At 51.2% G+C, this 20,291-nt stretch overlaps 1 protein-coding gene across 10 annotated transcripts; it reads left to right on the forward strand.

The window, feature by feature from the left end:
• Positions 1–322: 322 nt before the first annotated feature.
• On the forward strand, positions 323–20,253 carry Scly (selenocysteine lyase). Of its 10 annotated transcripts, XM_060368849.1 has the most exons (15): positions 394–477; positions 1,759–2,060; positions 2,579–2,691; positions 5,939–6,039; positions 7,740–7,920; positions 10,113–10,240; positions 10,443–10,607; positions 11,169–11,263; positions 11,578–11,684; positions 14,022–14,082; positions 15,311–15,347; positions 17,072–17,155; positions 17,573–17,672; positions 18,423–18,498; positions 19,271–20,253. In XM_060368849.1, the coding sequence occupies exons 2-15, from the start codon at positions 2,005–2,007 to the stop codon at positions 19,428–19,430; spliced, it is 1,464 nt and encodes a 487-aa protein (XP_060224832.1). In that variant the 5' UTR covers positions 394–477; positions 1,759–2,004; the 3' UTR covers positions 19,431–20,253. The 10 variants fall into 10 exon arrangements, 9 of the variants coding, with proteins under 9 accessions (XP_060224833.1, XP_060224834.1, XP_060224836.1 ...); XM_060368850.1 differs by lacking the exon at positions 1,759–2,060 and having other exon boundaries at positions 323–477; XM_060368852.1 differs by lacking the exons at positions 1,759–2,060; positions 11,169–11,263; positions 14,022–14,082 and adding an exon at positions 1,112–1,529 and having other exon boundaries at positions 351–477.
• Positions 20,254–20,291: the final 38 nt, after the last annotated feature.

A 20,291-nucleotide genomic window follows, 5' to 3' on the forward strand; every position in this document is an offset into this window, starting at 1 on the left:
GGGCACTTAGGTCTACAGGCACTGGCCGCCAGCCCTTCCGGGCGCGCACTCTCGGCTGCTGCTGTGCCCTCGCTGTGCCAGCTTTGTGGTGACGGGTGAAGTCACTGGTCCTTCTGTTAGTGGTTGACAGCCCGGGGCACGGGGCCAATACAGGAGCACCAGGAACGCAGGTCCGGAGCGGCGCGCGCTCGGCCGGTTAGACACCTCGGGCCGCGCGGTGGCAAGATTGTCCCTAGCGCCACCCCACTACCACCTGACCCCACACAGCCAATCAACCAGTCAAGGGCGGAGGTCCCCGCGCGGCTCGCCGCCGATTGGCCAGAGCGCCGCGCGCAGCCAATGCGGATACCCGGGGACCCGAGGCTCCGCCCTGTTGGAGACTCGGAGACCCTCAGTCTTGAGGTGACTGGTCAGAGATCAGGGGATGGACGCGGCGCAGAAGAGCGCGCGGGTACCTGTCGAGAGCCCGCCCGGCAGGTGCGCTCCCTCCGGGGAACTCGTAGGGCCCGGGGACAGCTGGGGGACCACTGTGAGGGACTGGCGAGGCCCGGGGGCAGGAGTCCGAGGGCGCTCAGATGAGTCAGGTCACCCGACCACAGAGAAAACGGGCCACCCCCGAAGCCGAGGACACGGGGGGACCGCGGGTGAGAGCTGTGCCGAGCGTGGCCGCTTTGCCCTCCCGGGTTTCGGGGTCCCTCCAAGGGCATCGGGTCTAAGAGGCTGGAGCTGGCAGCCGAACTGCAAACATCCAAAGAATCGCTGCTGCTTAGAGAGCAGGGAGGACAGCGTGGGTTTGGGATAGGGGAGGAGTTGGGGCACGATCCATGAGCCCATTTGATTGCCTCGAGGTGAAAAGTGGGCCTTGGAGAGGGAGCTCTCGGCACACCTGGACGGTAGAGGAAACCTACAGGCCCTTGCTCTGCACAGTGCTGAGGGACCTCCTCCCCGGCTCTCAAGAAGCAGGGTGGGGTGCCGTCCCTGATTCAGGGTTCTCCCACCCAGAAATGTGTCATAACGAAAGCATCCTCTCCCTCGCCTCTCATCTGTTTCTCTCTCTCTCCTCTCCCTCTTCCCCACTCCGGCTCCACGAGGGCCTCCCTCTGCAATCCAGGCTTGGCCTGCTGGGATTACAGGCTTGCCCTCTCGTTTATTTGTTCTCCTCTTCTGTGCCCGTGCCTACGATGTGAGATGCCTGTCTTACTCTTAAAAATTTGAGTCTCGGCGGATGTGGTGGAACATGCGTAGAATCCCAACACTGGGGACTGGAGGATTGTGGTGTGGAGACCAGCCTGTGTACAGCGAGAAGCTGTCTCCTAAAGGCCTCTCAGCCTGGTGGCCTCTCAGCCTGGTGGCCTGGGCCTTCCTAGACATTCATTAAGCAGTTTCACTTTGTGCCGGAAGCAGTGACAGAGCGTCATCTGTCAATCACTGATAAATACTGCAGCCAAGCTGTAGATGGGAAAGCCGCAGTATAAATACTGCAGCCAAGCTGTAGATGGGAAAGCCGCAGTCACTTGGCAGGCCAGTGGGTATGCAGCCCTGGGGAGCACTTCCTATAGGGTACCGAGCCTTGCAGGCTCAGGTGATTCTGTGGGGCTCGCCGCAAAGATGCAGCATCAAAGCTCCTGCCTGTTCTGTTGTGGTCTTTGGCTTAGTGGGCACAATTAGTCATTGTGTTTGGGTCCACGGGTGCATTGGCTTGAGCCCTTTTTATTTATTTATTTATTTAAAATCAAGTGAAATAATTACTATTTTCAGGCCCTATTGCCGACCATAGAGATTTCTGGAGGTCTGTGACCCTGTGACACAAGTAGATAGCTCTCCTCAGTGGGGGTCACTTGGCCTTTGCACTCTGTGTCAGCCTGTGAATGGAGCCCCTTCGGGTGGCAGCCTTGCTAGGGCTCAGAAGACAAAGCCTGCTTGTTCCTGGAACTACATGACACCCAGCCCGTGGCTCTTGAGTCAGGAAGACAGGGAAGGAGGGAGGGAACATTGCAGCATGGAATGCCCCAAGGGCCAAGTTGGGGCCTTCGGTTTCAAACAGAACCTCACCCAAGCAGGTATGTTGAAAGGTTGACTTAAAAAGGTTTAGGTACAAAGAAAACAGAAAATGCAAGCCTGCTCCAGAGAGAGACCTACCTGGTGAAAACCAGAAGGAGGGAAGAGCCATAGGACATGGAAACCTACTGCTTCTTGAGGCCCTTCCAGGAGTAGGGACGGGAGCTGATGGCTAGATGTCATCAGGAATTTCCCCAGGGGAATGTATGGAAACACCGCTTCTAGAGGCCATTCCAGGAGTAGGGACGGGAGCTGATGGATAGATGTCATCAGGAATTTCCCCAGGGCAATGTCTGGCTTCCCAGCCATCGGCAGTTCTTCCTCCCTGGAGGCTAGTGTGGGGTCCTGGTCCAGGTCCTGGGTGCCTGGACACCAGGGAGTCTCCCGTCAGGAGAGGTGAAGCCTGATGCTCTATCCGGGCCTTACTGTGCATGCAGAGGACCCTAGCTGTGAGCCCCAAAGAGTGCTGTAGCCTACACCCTGCCTTCCCTCCCGTCACAGGCTGTTCCCTTTCTTCCAGGAAGATCTATATGGACTACAATGCCACCACACCTCTGGAGCCTGCAGTCATCCAGGCTGTGACAGAGGCCATGAAGGAAGCCTGGGGCAACCCCAGCAGCTCATATGTGGCAGGTAATTCTAGAAGAATCCTTAGCCATAAGGGAACCAGAGGTCTTTAAGAGGAAATGAATACTAGCCTGGCTTGGTGCAAAAGTCTTTAATCCCAGCACTTGAGGCAGAGGCAGGCTGATCTCTGTGAGTTCAAGGCCAGCCTGATCTATAAAGTTAATTTCAGGACAGCCATGCGATTGGGTATAGACTTTCTTTTTTTTTTTTCAACTTTAAAGAACACATTTTCCCATATGTACAGGGACATTATTATAAAATCTAGTTATTACAATGCCTACATTGCTTAACAGAATTCCCAAGAGTTTTGTTAAAGCACACTTTTACTTTTTGTTGTTGTTGTTGTTGTTTGAGACAAGGTTTCTTTCCGTAGCCCTGGCTGTCCTGGACTAGCTTTGTAGATCAGGCTGGCCTCAAACTCAAAGAGATCCCCTTGCCTCTGCCTCCCAGAGTGCTGGGATTACAGGTGTGCACCACCAGGCTCCGCTAAAAACCACTTTAAAAAAACTGAAACAAAATAATTACATTTTAATCTTTAAACATTGTGTCACTAAAGTTTACATAATGTTTTCTCTGTAAATCAGCACCGTGTTACAATAATCTTCTTACAATCTTCTAGCCCTGTATGCTATTCTAGCTAGGAACAGTACACTGACACATTTTCTTTTTACATTTAGCCATTCCTTCCTTCCTTCCCCTTTCCCTCTCTCCCTCCTTTCTTTCCTTCCTTCCTGCCTTCCTTCCTTATATGAGCATTGTCCATCACACACTCGGGTGTCAGAAGCCAACTTACATGAGTCAGTTCTTTCTTCCCAAGATGAAACACATCTTCAGCAGATGTTTTTGGAATTTTTTTCTGGTAAGTCCCTGATTGTATCAGGAGCCTTGCTGTCACCCGATGGTTGTGACCTTTCAGGCTATAGTGTGCCCCTCTCCCCCATGAAGATCTCACTGAGATCTGTTTATAAGCCTATGTCTAATATTGACCTTTTATGAGACCAGCAGTCTTCCTCATGCATTTTGGCAATGTACTTTTCAGCCTCCGTACATATGTATGTATGTTGCCCTTTCCCAAAAATGAAAATCACAGGGCTGAGGTCTCAGTGGATAAAGCGCTTGCTGCACAATCATGAAGACCTGGGTTCAGATCCACAGAAGCTGTATAAAAGCCTGGCAAGCATGGCAGCTGTCTATGACCCCAGCAGTCATGAGGCAGAGAGCAGGACCTCCAGGACAAGCTGACTAGCCAGATCAGTGAGTCTGCAGGCTCCAAACCCTGCCTCAGGTTCAGCAGGAGACCCTAAATATTACAAAGTACCAAGGCAGAGACTTTCCTCAATCTCGGGCTTCCACAGGCATGTGCACCCAAATGTGCAAACATGCATGCACAGCACATGAACACTTGCACAACACAGTGAGCACACATGCACACATGCAAAATAAAGTAAAATAAATTTGAACAAGATAAAGACAAAAAAGTTTGAATGTGTTGCTTGGGATGTGTGTGTGTGTGTGTGTGTGTGTGTGTGTGTGTTTTGTTTGTTTGTTTGTTTGTTTGAGACAAGGCTTCTCTGGAACTCACCCTGTAGACCAGGCTGGCCTCAAAATCACAGAGATCTGCCTCCTGAATGCTGGGATTAAAGGTGTGCACTGCCACCACCTGGCTTATAATATATTTTTATTTCTTTCTAGTTTGTCTTTGTAACACAAAGGTTTAAATTTGAATTTTTGGATGATAATTTGCTTCAGGTCAGTAGTTAGAAGACAGCATTCCACATTTTTCTGCAGACTTGGAGGCTAAGGCTTTGCCTTCCTAGTTAATGTTTATCAGCAGATGGCAAGGGCCCTGCTCCCAGCCCTGTGCAGTGTATTACAGTGACTAAGATGAACCGCATTCATGGTGGTTTATTAGGAACTGGGGGACTTAAGGTGACCCACGCTAACTGACTCTGTCACAGGGTGGCCCAGGCTCGGGTCTTATTAGCACCAATGTCTCTCCTAAAGCAGTTTGTTGGCTTTCATACCACTTGCTTATTGAAAGCTCTCCAGCAATTTAGTGACACAGACTTTCCAAATTGATGCTAGTCACTCATTAGCTTGTCTGTTGGCTCGTTTCTGGACATTGCTTTGTCCAGAACGTCTCCTGTAGTATAACCAAACTTCTGATAGGATACACTAGAGAAGGCTAAGAAGATTATCAGGGACGGGGAGGGAGTTGAGAGACTGTTCCTGGCCTGGGTAAAAGTCCAGCTGCTTTCTGTGGATATTTGAATCAAAATGCCAAAAAAGGAGAGAAAAATGAAAATACTCATCACAGACTTTTGTTTGTTTCTTTTCAAGACAGGATCTTACTATGTAGCTCTGGCTGTCCTAGAACTCACTCTGTAGACCAGGCTGGCCTCGAACTCACAGAAACCTACCTGTCTCTGCCTCCCAATACCGGGATTAAAGGTGTGCACCACCATCCCCAGCTCATCACAGCTGTTTCAGTGTTTCACAATGTTAGGTTTTTTAATCTAGGGCAGCTTGCACTGAGGCTCTGTGGGAAGCATTTGGGTGTTCCAGATGAGTCATGGCCTTGCTTGTAACAGCCAACAACAGCTGGAAGCGAGCTGGGGTGGGGGAAGGGTTCTGGCCAAATGATTGCACAGCTCGGGGAATGGACCCAGCATCAAATTTGGGAACCAGGGTGTGTTGGCTGAGAGCCCCCAGAGCCCCCTTTCTCTGGCACACTGTGCAGTGGAGCGGGGTGGCAGCCAGGACGCTCCCTGAGGGCAGGTGCCCTCGACCGCCCCTCTGTCTCCAAGCTGGCCTGTAGTGCGAGAGAAGGCCCTGGACTGACTGACGTGGGGCGAGTTCTGTTTTGCTTACTTCTGTTGCTTTGCGCCTCCTCTCCTTGTCTTAATGGGAAAATGAGCAGAGAGCCACACCAACCCCCTCTAGCATCCAGTAAGAAAGCAAAGGAAGCAAAGCTGTGCTGTGGGCGCTCGTAGGCCCCTCACCAACCAGGAGGTCCCCAACCCTCGCTGAGATCCTGAAGTCTGGGTGCTGACTTGCTAAGTCTCAATGTGGCCCCTTTGCAGAGGTCCCACCAAGTGGTAGGAAAGCACACTCCAGATGGGTATGTCTCCTTCCAGAATCACCCCAGTTCCCAGCTTTCCTGCGTGTAGTTGCTGTGTTGGACATGACATTGATAGTAATGAACTTAATTGTTTGCTTATTTTCTTTTTCCTTTTTTTTTTTTTTTTTCAAGGCAGGAAGGCCAAGGACATTATAAACACAGCTCGGGTGAGCCTGGCCAAAATGATAGGCGGAAAGCCTCAGGACATCATCTTCACTTCCGGGGGCACTGAGGTAGAGCTGCCTGCCGAGCCAGAAGGAACAGCTGGGTTTGGGAGAAGTGTGTTCTTGGCGTTTTACTGATTTTAGAATCAGTAATGCTTGGGCTTTCTCCTTCACTGCGGTGGGATTCTCTTGTGATTTGTATCACTGAGTTTGAGGTTTCATCTGTCCCAAGGGAACTCATTTTTAAGTTGATAGAATGTACTTGAAGGAAACCTAGAAAGAAGATACTGCGAGGCGTGAGGACAGTTGCTGGCTGTGGAACATGGGATGCTTCAACCATAGCAGTTTTAAAATGAAAAGTGAACTGGGGTTTTTGATGCCAGTAATAGGCATTTGACAGGACATAAAAACTGTCTCCTACTTAGGAAATAGAAAAAAGCCGGTAAGCCCTCCCCTGAGGTTAGCGATGTTACCGGGAGCCTTCTAGAAGGTCTGAGGAAGACATCCTGTGTCCCACTTGCAGCCTGGAGGACTTGGCTTCATTTTAAACTTATCTGTTGACTCAGTGCAGCCCCTGACAATACTCTACAGCCGTCGTGGACTCTCACAAACTAACTTATGGAGAAACTAAACGGCAAGACTTCTGGAAGGTTACAAACCCAAGGAGAAGGCTGGATATTCCCCACACCAAGTCTGTGGAGTTCTGGTAACTCGGCAGACAGTTTTGTCAGGGACAGTTGGTCAGAAACAGCTTGCCAGTGGGGACTCTTGCCATGTGACTAGGTAGTCGCAATCCTGCCTGCTCAGGACAGGCCTGGACTGCTGTTGTTGGTACAGTAGTAGGCCATAATATTGTCACGTGACTGAGCAAGCGTTGCCCAGGACTGAAGAAAGTGCAATGGCAGGGACCAGGCATCAGCTCTGGATTCAGCATGCAGAGATGGGACAGAGAAGTGCCATTAGAAAGTGTCGACTGCTGCCTCAGCTCCTCTGCAGTGTCTGGATAGTGGATAGTGTTTGCCTTAAAGGAGAACATTTACTTGGGTAGCTGAGGCAGGAGGAGCACAGATTTGGGCCAAAAGAAACCAAGAAGACACTGAATTCTGTCACAACAGAGATAACAAATAAACTTGGAATTTTCACAGAACAGTGAGGAGAGTGAACGAGCTCTGGAAAGCTGTTCATCTCAGGAGCTGACTGCTGAATGACAAGCACCCGGACAGACAGCTGGGGCTCACACAGCTTACTCACAGGCAGACAGTGCCAGCAGCAAACAAGTCAGAGACATGCATGCATGCAGCACAAGGGAAGCCGCAGGGCTTTCCATTCCGCAGCTCCTGCCACCAACAGCCAGCACACACCGGGGCCACCATGCCAAATGTTCACAGAGCGTGCTGCTGCTGCAAGTGGGAAACTGAGGCAGTGTGCCAAAACTCTAGATTCAGAAAACAGTCTTAGCAGTGGTGTTCATAATTAGCCCAGATCTGGGGTGGACCCAAACCTTCGGAGCCAGAACAGCTCCGATCACTGGGAATAATAGACCCCAAAGCTGGACGGTTGAGTCACAGACTCAGGTGAGAAAAGAAAGTCCAGGCGTGTAACTGCCAGGCTCCTGGATTCCGTGCACATCGCTTGGAGAGGAAGGTGCAGACCTGTGGGGAGGTTGATTCTTCAGCCTTTTGAAGCGTTAGGTACAAGAGAGAGGAACAAGTGAGAGGTTGTCCTCACTGGCAGCTTTGGTGAAGGCCCTCTCTATTGTGTCTCCGCAGTCAAATAATTTAGTGATCCAGTCTATGGTGAGATGTTTCCATAAAGAGCAGAGCCTGAAGGGACTCGCAGTTGACCAGAGCAGCCCTGAGGAGGGGACCCGCCCTCATTTTATTACCTGCACGGTGGAGCATGACTCCATCCGCCTGCCCCTGGAGCACCTGATGGAAGAGCAAGTGGCAGGTCAGTGATCATACGATCAACCTAGACCTCAGTGAGGGAACAGAGGCCACTTGGAGCCAGTTCACTCACCCTATGCGTGTGCAGTACTCCGAGCTGGGTGTCTGCCGAATTTCCTTGGCCTGTTCAGAAGCTGGTGGCCAGCCACACAGTTCCTGCTTTCAGCCAGTATGAATAATGCTGCCATGAGCTGTTCTATGAGTGTGTGTGGGCAGTTTCTATTTTTGAGCTTGGACCTAGGAGCATAATTGCTGAGCCATACAGAAACTGAATTTGAGCCGGGATGGGGGTGAAGGGAGGTGGTGCACGCCTTTAATCCCAGCACTCCAGAGGCAGAGTCATGCAGATCTCTGTGAGTTCCAGGCTAGTCTGGTGAACGGAGTGAGTTCAAGGACAACCAGAGCTACACAGAGAGACCCTGTCTCACAACTGTATTTGACAGATTCTTGGGTAGACATGATTAACCCCAGCCTTTGCTTTCCAGGTCAGTGTCACCATCTGACATGACCATCAGCAGTCTCTCAGCCCTGCCAGAGCCTCTTGTCTGTCTCTTCTGTCATAGTCACTGTCATAGGCTGTACCTCTGTGGTCTTTCAGTGCCTAGCATCTTTTTCATGTTGTCTTGGCTCTGTGTGTACATCTCCTTTGTAGGACTGTCTGCTCACATTCTTGCCTTTTTTTGTTGTTGTTTTTATTTTTGGTGTTTAGTGGGGATTGATGGCAGGGCCTCAAGTATGCCAGGCCAGTGCTCTGCCACAAACGGCAACCTCAGCCCTTTGCCCTAATTTTTACTGGAGTATTTATCTTTCTATTGACTTATAAGAATTTTACATACATTTGACACAAGTGAACAAAGTTTTGGTGAAAGTTTTGCTTTTTGGTTTTGTTTGTGTGATATCTAAGATGACTTTGCTCTACCCCAGGTCATGAAGATTTAGTCTGTGGTGCACTGTAAGCTAGTAGAATTCATTTCTTTGTGTGAAATTGAACTCCTACTCCTAACTCAGAGTGCACCACAGACTTAACCATGAAAACCTCCTAGGCACTGACACAGGACCAATCTGCGTGCCCCTCTAGTGTGATGGAACCTGGCTTGGGTATTTTCAACTTTGGTTCACAGAGTTCCAGGGGACAAGGGCACCACAGCACCTCACGGTGCTTCTCTCCCAACCTTAAAGCCAAGACTGCCCTGTGAGAGAACACAACAGCTAGCCCAGATGGGAATAAAGGGGGGGGGGCAGCTCCAGCTTCCAGGGCTGTCTTCAGCTGGAGCCCTTTGCTCAGAGCTTGTCTGGTGCCTGCCTGAATCTGGCCCCGGCATACCGGCCTGCTATCCGCCCATCTTTTTGTTACACTTTACAGGAATTAGTTTTTCTGCTGTTAGTGTTCTTTTAAATAATTTTTCAAAACATGAGTGAATCACGTAATTCATGAATCCACATAATTCCAGCTGAAGGGCATTTAATGAATGTGCCAAGGGGAAGAACAGAGCATACCGAAAAAGATTTTCATTTCTTTTCTTTTCTTTTCTTCCTTCCTTCCTTCCTTCCTTCCTTCCTTCCTTTCTTCCTTTCTTTCTTTCTTTCTCTTTCTTTCTCTCTCTCTCTCTCTCTCTCTTTCTTTTTAAAGGGGAGCATGATTGATCTCTTATTTGGCACACAGCCACTGCCATGCCCAAATCCATCTGAAGATGCAGAGCCTGGAGAGGGCCTGCTCGCACTAACTGTCTTTGTTCCAGCTTCTCTAATGAGTGTCCACCAATGAAGGTGCAGCCAGCTGTTGGACTCTGCTGGCTGTAGACAGAATCCAGCTGGAACCTGTTCCAGTTCTCTGTGCGCCCTTTGTCCTCTGACCCCAAAAGGCCCTCTCTTTGCCATCTCTCCCTGGGCCTGTCTGCTAAGGTGTCACTAAGGTTTTGCCTGTTGCCGTGGTGCTTCTGGCTTCCTGTAGCTACTCCCGACGCAGGTCCTGCTGTTGTGAGAACAGAGGCCTGAGCTGCTCAATGAACAGCACCGGAAATTCATTTTCTAATGTTTTCTGAACTTTGATGATTAGTTTTTCTGCTGTTAGTGTTCTTTTAAATAATTTTTCAAAACATGAGTGAATCATGTTTTGAAAACATATTCCTCTTTTAAAAAATGCAATTATGCAATTATTTGCAGGATTAACCTTAGTATATATGTTTTGTATCTCAGAGGTCACTTTTGTCCCAGTGTCGAAGGTAACCGGGCAGGCAGAGGTTGAGGACGTCCTGGCGGCTGTCCGCCCCACCACGTGCCTTGTGACCATCATGCTGGCCAATAATGAGACTGGCGTCATCATGGTGAGTTGGCCGTTTCTTCTCAAGGAGGCCCCAGGGAAAGGTTTCCTGACTTGGGTATTTCCACGTGTCTCCACCAGGCCTGTTGTCTTTCTGGCCTTGACTCTGTGGCTTTGCTCTGTCCTCTGTCGCTCAAGTCATTCATTCCATCCCCATCGAATCAGAGCTGCACACTCATTCAGATGCTTGCCTCTTCCTGCCTCAGCCTGTCTCCGAGATCAGCCGGCGTGTTAAGGCCCTGAACCAGGGCCGCGCTGCCTCGGGGCTGCCCCGCGTCCTTGTGCACACGGACGCTGCTCAGGCCCTGGGGAAGAGGCGCGTGGACGTAGAGGACCTTGGCGTGGACTTCCTGACCATCGTGGGGCACAAGGTAGGGGTGCAAGGGCCGCCTTCCCTCCTTGTTGGTTAACAGCCATGGCAGACTGGAGCCGCCAGCACTGCTGTCCGTTACCAATGACACCACTGTCGCCACCCAGTGAGCGCCAGGTATCTGCCGGGAGCAGGTGCTCAGGAGGGGCACGGTCCTCGGGAGCTTTCAGTGCATGTGTGGGACAGGACCAGTGACAGCTCGGATGACATCTGATGAACCATGACATGGATAGTAGGGGCAGCCCACATGGAGCCAGGGAAGGGCGCAGCGGGCTCTGAGGAGGACGGGTGGCCGTGGGTTTGGTACACAGCGAGTGCTGGTTGCAGGGGCAGCTTAGGGGAGACCTCACCTGCTCACATGGAGGACTCACTCCATAGAAGAGGAGAGTCCAGGAAACTGCTGCTTCCTCTAACTTGATGGAACCATGACTTCTCTGCAGGAAGGTTTGGTCTCAGCAACTCTTCAAATTACAGTACAGAAACAAGGTCATAGCAGAGACGCCCAGAGCTTCCGTTTGACTCTCTGGCAGCTGACAAAGACATTCTGTGTTCTGTTTTGCAGCATAGTCCTCAGCTGGTCCCTAAAGGAGCACAACACTGGCCTGATACCAGGACACTTCACCCTTTGCTTCATATCACTGGGAAACAGAGGAACATGTAGGAAAAGCCCTTGGCCACCTCTGTTCTAGCCCCTTTTCCTTTACAATCCTATTGTGCTGTATGCAGGGCTCTCCCAGCATAGGGCTGGAACAGGAGTCCAGCACCTGCCCATCCTCAGGCTGGGGCCCTGCCCTGCACCTGGGGCCCTTGTGACTCTCAGACACCAAAGTGGAGGCAGGTAGACAGCCCAGGCCACAAGGAAATAGCGGGACCATGCTCGCAGGAGCACTTTGTGCCTCTAGCCCTCACACACAAATGGGACAGGTCCCCAGGCAGTTCCCAGTGAGTAAATGACTGGCTTTCCCTTCCAGTTCTACGGTCCCAGGATTGGTGCTCTGTATGTACGAGGGGTCGGTAAACTTACCCCCCTGTACCCCATGCTGTTTGGAGGTGGACAAGAGCGGAATTTCAGGCCAGGGTAAGGTTGAATGTCCCTGAGCTTCTGCCCGGCTGGTCACACCACTGTCCGTAAAGCCAGTGACTTTTCACCGTTTTTCTGTCTCAGAAGCACAGCCCACATCGCCCCAAATCAGAATCGGTCCTGATGATTGGTTTCTACAGTGGGACTCAGAGCTGCAGTCTCGGGGCGACTCAGAACACGTGACAGGAATTCCCCTTTCTCATAAATGCTTCAGAGCGTTGGGTTCCCTGTGCATTGCAGCGCACCACTGTTTTCTTCAGTGGGGGCTCAGCAGGCACAGAAAGCACCCCATTTTCCTTTTGTGAGAGCCCCAGGTCTCTCATGGTGCTATGACTCCAGATCAGTGCCTGCACTACCTTTGTTAGAACTTCTAAGGAGGAGACAGAGACAGTGCAAAAACAATAGTGGCTCCTTGGCGTGAGTTCCACCCCCAGGACCAGCCATCTAAAAAGAGTGGTAAGGGAGGGCGAGAACCGCCTCCATCGGGAGCCCACAGGCAGACCAGCCAATCAAGAAGAGGCATTAGGCAGTACCTGCTCTAGCCCATCCTCACAGGACAGTGTGCTGCTCCACACGAGCAATCACCAGGTAGATACCCAGGCTTCCACCCAGAGGCCCCACCATGGTGTCCACAGAGACCGGAAAGGGACCCTGGAGTCCGTGCATCGGCGACAGGACACATCCTCTCTGGGTATGGAGTGAGAGCCGCGGTCTGTACTTCTCACCAGCAGCGCAGCGCTGGGATGCGTACTCCTTCCCTGCAGAGCAGAGTCAGCGAGCCAGGAAGAGCAGGAAAGTTAACTGAGATGCAGATTCTCATAACGCACGAAAATGGTCAGGTTTCATGCCAAGGACTTGAAAAATCATAAAGTAAATGAAGAGATCGCCAATGGATGCCAAGCCCAAGACGGCAGTATGAGTGAGACGGCAGCCGCTGTGAAATGTTACAGTAGGGGCTGGGCACACTCGAATCAAGTGAGCCAGGTGGACGACACCAGGCAGAGACCCAAGTGGACATTTCAGAGCTCCAAACTGCAGTAACCCGAGTGTCTGTGTGGGTGGACCCGCCAGCAGGACACTGAGACAAAGGAAAGAAACACAAACTGAAAGAGAGAATAACAGAATTGAGACATCAGGAAATAGAAAACTGGACAGAGCTTCAAGGACCTCTGAGGCCTGGACACGTGTGACATGTGTGTCATTGAGCTCCCTACCGGAGAGAAGACAGAGGACAGGGCTGAAAAGGTTACTTGAGAAAATGCAGGTGGCAATAGTGGGTCATGCCTTTAATCCCAGCACTCAGGACGCTGAGCCAGGTGGAACTCTGTGAGGCAAAGGCTAGCCTGGTCTACATAGTGAGTTCCAGGACAGACAGAGTGAGACACTGTTTTGAAAAATATCAAAACCAAAATAATAATACTATTATTATTATTATAGATAATCAGCATCTCAAATTTAGTAAGAAACACAAGCACAGATTCAGAAGGCTAGGGGCACAAAACAAACCCTAAGAAATGTATGCCAAGACATTTCAATGCATAACAGTGGAAGATAAAGTCTTGAAAGCAAGCGGAAGGTTGACATCTGATGGACAAGAGGAAAACACTTTGGATGATATGGATTTCCATGGCTGTGCAGAGCGCTGAGGGAAAACAGCCAAGTTAGATCCCCCCGCCTGGCGGACAGCTTCTTCAGGTCTCAGGAGGAAATCAAGGGGTTGCCAGACAGAGACACTAAGAGAAGTTGAGACATACAGTAGGCAGCCCGTCTCCTCTCGGGCTTTTCTTGAAGCCTTAAAAGAATATTTGATGGCTTATGAAGATTAGAACAGGGTCTGCTGCAGGTACCGGTGTATATAAAGAGAACATTCAAGATGACTGTATAAGGCAAAGCTATAAAAAAAAAAAGACATCTATATGTTTGGCATTTTTAGACAGGTCTCATGTAGCTCAAGCTAGCCTTGACCTCTGACCCTCCTGCCCCTACCTCTTAAGCTCTGGTTGATTCTGCAGGGCGTGTTCCACCATGCCTGGCTTTGTATCTCACTTGAGCTGCTAAAACAATAAAGCCAATAGGCTGGAAAGTTTTGTTAACAGGTATTCACAGATGTGTCTTAGGGTTACTGCTGATGTGACGAAACACCACAACCAAAGAAAGGTGGGGAGGAAAGGGTTTATTCTGCTCACACTTCCACATATGGTCCAGCATTGAAGGAAGCCAGGACAGGAACTCAGACAGGGCAGGAGCCTGGTGACAGGAGCTGATGCAGAGGCCATAGAGGGGTGCTGCTTAGTGGCTTGTTCCCTATGGCTTGTTCATTTTGCTTTCTCATAGAACCCAGGACCCCCGGCTCAGGGATGGCACCACCCACAATCCGCTGTGCCCTTCCCCATAGGTAACTAATTAAGAAATAAGTTAATTTCTAGTAGGTGACCCTACAGGCTTGTGTACAGCCTAGTATTCTGGCGACATTGTCCCACTTGAGATTCCCTCTTTTTAGATAACTCTAGTTTGTGTTTCAAGTTGACATAAGACTAACCAGCACAATATGATATAGTTACATAATACAGACAGTTAATATCCAGAGCTTCTGAAAAACACTTTACAAAGAGGTGAATATTCCAAAACCAAATTTCAAAGCATGTGCAGTACCCCACAAAAGTAGAGTTAAAAAAAGTACAGCTCAATGGCAGAACACCTGCCTAACACACGTGAGGCCATGGTTTTGATGGCATCACAAAAGAGGGGGCGGGAGGGGAAGCAGGTTCAAGCCCTGCTGCCTTAGTTATTTTCCCATCTCTGTGATAAAAAAAAAAAAAAAAACTTTAGCAAAAAAAGTGACTGGGGGAAGAAGGGTTTCTCCTGGCCCACAGCCCATCGTGGAGGGAAGGCCGACAGTGGGAGTTTGTTAGGGCACATCCTTAACCAGGAAGCAGAGAGTAATGACCCATGCTGCTGTTCCGCTCTTGCAAGTCCAGAATCCCAGCCAGGGAATGGCTCCACCCACAGTAGGCAGGGCTTCCCACCTCAGCTAATGTAATCAAGAGAATCTTTCCAGGCATGCCTAGCCCCGTCTCCTAGCAGATACTAGACTCCATCAAGGTGACAATTGACAGTAACCGTCACAGCTGCCATTTCAATAATGATATCAAAGGTAAGCCTGCTGACCCCAAATGTCGCATAAAAGAAATTTTCTGGGCTGGAGCTCATCTGTGCAGAGCTGGAAGCCCTGTGGTTGCTGGTGAATCGTAGAAGAACACCATGACTCTTTGGAGATGGAATCTAGGCTTAAAAATCCCCCAAACACATCTCTGCCCCTAGATACTTTTAACTAGAAAATCATCCCATATGTCTAAGCGACATCACTCTTCCAGAAAAGAAGAAAGGAAACGAGGTTTTATAAAGATAATATCTGTCTGCAAAGTGAGTCCAGGACAGTCAAGACTCCAGAGAAGCTCTTTCTCAAGACTGCCCCCCAATTTAATTTATATAATTCTCAGTAGGGAAATCAAGGCTGCAGGAACAGCTGGTCCTAGGTCACCCACTGTCGAGAGTACAGTGCACTGAATGCACGCATACTTACTGCTCAGCATGCTTACACTCATCATGCCTGTCTCCCGCAGGACTGAGAACACACCCATGATTGCTGGCCTTGGAAAGGTAAGCCTGCCGACCCCATGAGTACACTGACTAGAGCCTGGCATTTCCCTGGTGAGGCTGGGGAGCTGCAGCCAGGTGTGGTGTACTTATGTCATCTCAGTACTTGGGAGGGAGAGACAGGAGGATGAGGAGTTCAAGGGACCTTTGTTCTTTGTGGTAGGTGAGTTGCTCCGGCATAGCAGTTAAATGGGGGGCGGGGGGGAACTAGACCAGAGTTTGGAGAGATGGCTCTGAGGCTAAGAGCCTCATCTGTTCTTCCAGAGGTTTTGAGTTCAATTTCCAGCAACAACATGGTGGCTCATAGCCGTCTATACTAGGATCTGTTGCCCTCTTCTGGCACACAGGTGTACATGCAGATAGAGCATTAAATAAAATAAATTCAAAACAAAGCAAGACCAATAAGATGGCTCTGTAGTAAAGGCACCCAGCCTGAAGACCTAAGTTTGATCCCTTAAGCCCACATGGTAGGAAGACAGAACTGGCTCCAGAAACGTGTCCCCAGCCCTCTACACGCCCTGTGTCATTTGCATTTGCACACACACACGAAGCAATAGACCAGTTTAAAGGGAAACTCTTAGAGAGCTGGCGATGCTGCCCTCACTGCAGACGGTCAGGCCTGTGGTCCCCTGTAGAGCTGTACAGCATGAGGCACCCAGGTCAGACATGGACTAATGGCCTGTCCCCTCTGGAGCATGAGCTCTGCTAGCACTTGAGGAACTGGGCTGTGCAATGATGGTCACATTGCATCCCCAGGTGGGAAGAGAGAAACAGACACCAGTGGTCCGCGTACTGGCTTCTTTATTCAGTCCAGGACCACAGCCCGTGGGGTGGCCCTGCCCGCATCCGGGGTCCGTCTCCCTTCCCCAGTTTAGCCTCTCTGCAGTTACGCGCTCTCCTAGGCATACCACCCATAGTGTGTTGCCATAGAGGTTCTAATTCCAGTCAATGAAAACGACCGTCATGCCTGGGGACCCCAGCTGTCCAGGTCCCTCTACTTTCTCTGCCATCCTGAAGTGTCTCCCACTTTCCCGGTCTTCGCTTACAAGGCTGGGAGACCTATTGGGACTCCCAGTCCTCATCCGTGGATCTGAGGCAGCAGCTGCGGCCGTCTGTCCTTACTCCAGGGTGCCACGGTGTCTCTTGTCCATTTTCACGGCTCGCCACGCTGGATGAGGCAGTCCTTGTCCTTTGCTGGGTATCTGCCGTGGTTTCTGTGGGCCTCTTGTACAGCAATTAGCATGACCTTTACATGTCACAGCAGGTCATCTGAGCCCTTACTAGATCTAATTACATGTACACCAGGCACTTACATTCCTGCTCTGCCCGCCTGGGACCTGCACGCGTCACCTTCACCCAGGTAGGCAGCTGTCCAGGAAACACTGTCTTCTCCCTGCAGGTGGAAACACCTACTCCTTGGTCACTTTCTCCTTGGACCCTCAGAGACCTGGGAACCTGTGTGGTCCCTGCTTAGCAGTGAGCCTGCTGTCCCAGTTTCGTATCTCTATGGAATGACACTCCTTAGGAGCTGAGATTTCCTCAGGGCTTACTTGTCTGTGACACCTGGGGCCTGTAGGGAGCATCCGGTGACCTTGCTAAGCACTTGCGGCAGCTTGGCAGAGTTGTCTGCACACTCCGTGGGGCCAGTACAGGAAAGGCTATTTACAACCGTTAGGCCCTTCAGGCAGGGATTGCTACCTCACACTGTCACACTTCTGTGTCTCCAGGCTGCTGAGCTGGTGAGTGACAACTGTGAGGCTTATGAGGCCCACATGAGAGACATCCGGGATTACCTGGAGGAGAGGCTGGAGGTGAGAGGGGGCAAGAGGCCGGCCCCGCAGTCTCACCCACGTGGGAGGCACCAGACACGGTCTCCCCGTGAACAGAGCTCAGTCTGGGCACCTGGGGAGCACAGTAGGTCCCAGGGAAGGATGGGCCAGAACTGGGTGCTGGAAGTTAGCTGGCATCAGAAATCCCCAAAAGGGACCCTGGACCAAGCAGGTACATCTTTTCTCACTGACACACGGTTGTGTGTAAAGCGTGAATGTGTTCAGTATGTAGCTTTGGGGTCCGTAGTCTCCCCACACCTGTTATAACAAGGTAAGCACATGCCGAGATTCTGTTTCAAAAAAAAGTCGAGATACCAAATAGTAGATGGGACAAGGTGACTTGCAAGTGATAACTGTTTCATGCATACTTGTATGTGTGTGTGTTGGTTTTGTTTTTAGGCTGAATTTGGTAAGAGGATCTGTCTGAACAGCCGGTTTCCAGGTACAGAGAGACTTCCAAACACCTGCAACTTTTCCATTCAGGGGGCCCAGCTTCCAGGTGACTATCAGTCTTCCCCTGGACCCTGTGTGTGTTGTAGATTCATGGGTTCAGGTCTGAGCCAGGACCTGCCCCTGCCCCTGAGTGCCCCTGGCCCATTGCAGCTGATGTTAACCTGGCATAGGCCAGGTGACAGCCAGCTGAGGGCAAAGCGCAGGATGCTGTGTTCAGGTGGCTTCTCTCCGGAAGCACTCAGGAACTCAGGGTAGCACGTGATTCAGTCTCCTGAGAGCCCCCAGCTAGGGCCCCTGACCTGGTGGCCCAGAGAATGTGTGAGCCACACCTCAGGTGGCCTTTGTCTTCCTGGACGAGGGTGTCACCCTCACCTCCCTGGGTCACACAGAAGCCTGCTGTCCTGAGGGATGCGATGGAGACTGAAGCTGAAGCACGTGCTTGCTGAGAGGAAGCCAATTTCCTCGCTCTCCTCATAGACCCCTGTGGAGGAAGCTGTTTTCCTATCATCTCCCCCTTTTCTAGGGGATAGCTGTGCGCAGTGATAACCTGTGTTGATTTAGCCTGTCAGGATCCCAATATTGTTGAGGCGGCTGGTTGGAATGCCACTTTCAAAACCAGTCTTAGGAGGCAGAAGAGAGTTGGCCTTTGTATAGCTGGGGGAAAAGGAAGTCATGTTCCTGGAGTTGCACCTGCATTGGCACTCAGTGGGTAACAGCCGAAAACCATTCCAGGAAGGCTGGAAGGGGTGCGAGATGGCCCGAGTCCTGCATCCAGGAACACATGTTGTCTTCACAGGGTACATGGTGCTTGCACAGTGCCGGACACTGCTGGCCAGTGTGGGAGCCTCATGCCACTCAGATCACGAAGACCGGTAGGTATTCGAAGCTGCACCAAACTCGGGTGGAGGTGGGAGTGACTCGGGGCCTAGCCCCCTAGATGCAGACTCACAGCAGGGAGACAGGTTCTGCTGGTGGCAGGGGCAGGTGTGGGTGCCTGCGGGTGGGAGTGGATCCGGGTGAACGGGCTTGGATCTGAGGCAGCAGTCAGCCATCAGTAGCAGGTCCAGAGCTGGCGGGATGGCACAGTGGGCACATGAAGGGAGAATACAGAGAGTCCCTGTGCCCGGCGGCAGAGGAGAGACAGGATCTATGGGAGGCAGACAATGCCTGGAGTCCAGTACCTGGTGTCCAAGGCTCCCTTAGGAGCAGGGAGACTGAGGCTAGCTGGGGAGCAGGGACAAGTGAGAGGCTCAGATGGGAAGGGCCCATGGGCTGCCTCGATGAGGCACTAGATGGCATTGCCCCAAGAGCGTTCACCATGACCCCAACACAGGAGAGGCCAGGAGCCAGGGCTCGGTGCGGAGCTAGTCATAGGTGTTAGGGTTTGGAAGCAGTGTGGCTCCCCATATGAAGCACAAATGGGTACAGGAGAGAATGGGAGAATTTTAGTGGGACCTTACCTCTGAGTAGGCTTGAAGGAATGTTTAGGCCAGGGGCCTTGGAGACAGGAGGACTCCAAGAGGTGTCAGCAGGCTAGGTAGGTGAGCACTGAGCAAACACAGCACATCCTCTGCTTGAGGATCTGGCTAGGGGACACAAAGGAGAGCATGTTCTCAGCATGCTGGCACTGGGCTTCCTCTGCAGGCCATCCCCAGTGCTGCTGAGCTGTGGCATCCCTACGAATGTGGCCCGGAATGCACTCCGGCTCAGTGTGGGCCGCAGTACCACGAGGGCTGAAGTGGACCTCGTTGTGCAGGACCTGAAGCAGGCCGTGGCCCAGCTGGAGAGCCAGGTCGTGAGCTAGCAGCCACTTTTCCCCTCAGTGGCCAGCTGGACTTTGACTCAGTCCATAGGAAACCCCTTGCAGAAGTCCCTTGGCTGTTCCTTCTCAAGGCCTGCACTGCGATGGCTCTCTTGCTCTGGGGTGATGAGGAGCTGCCTGTCACAGAATCCCACTCCAGCCCTCATCCCCACAGGCTGAGGACCACACTGCCACATAGGACGTCCCCTGCTCCTTCTGCCAAAGGCCAGGTGGGAATGGAAATGTTCCACATATCAGGCAGCCTGTCAGGAACACCTGGCCCCAGGAGTCACAGGCTAGAAGAAAAAAAAATCCAAGTCTTTGTCCATTTAGCTGCTGTTGTGAAAATAGGAAACTTGATTTTGTCCCTGCCCATGGCCTCCCATGTGCACCTACAGAACCCCCACTCCTACCCCCGCAGCCCTGCCTCCCTCCTCTGGCCTCAGCTTGCCACACTGCCCTCCTGCCTCCCTGCCCTGATGGTCCAGGGGCCTCATGCCTTGTTCCTGGAGGTCACAGTTCACCTTGCCCTGTATCTTTTCTCTCCATTGTATTCAGGGATTCAACTCCAGCAAGGCTGACAGGAGGCTCATGCCTGATCTGTCTTTGCCAAAGTAGGAAATCTGATCATTTTGCGCCAGCTTTAATTTTCTTTACAAAGGTTCCTCCTGTCGTCTTGAGGCACACACTGCAACAGTATTTATATAGGAATATCTTCTTGAACAGTGCTTTTAGCTTGCGGCTCTATGGTCCAAAGGATGATGCAACATGTGGAAACAGTTGTCGGAAATAAAATAAACTAATAAAAGATGCCTGCACTTGCTGAGATAGCTTGTGCTTTTTTCTGGTGGTGGCGGGAGATTT

Source organism: Meriones unguiculatus, chromosome 15, assembly GCF_030254825.1.
Source record: "Meriones unguiculatus strain TT.TT164.6M chromosome 15, Bangor_MerUng_6.1, whole genome shotgun sequence".
Classification (NCBI taxonomy): Eukaryota; Metazoa; Chordata; class Mammalia; order Rodentia; family Muridae; genus Meriones; species Meriones unguiculatus.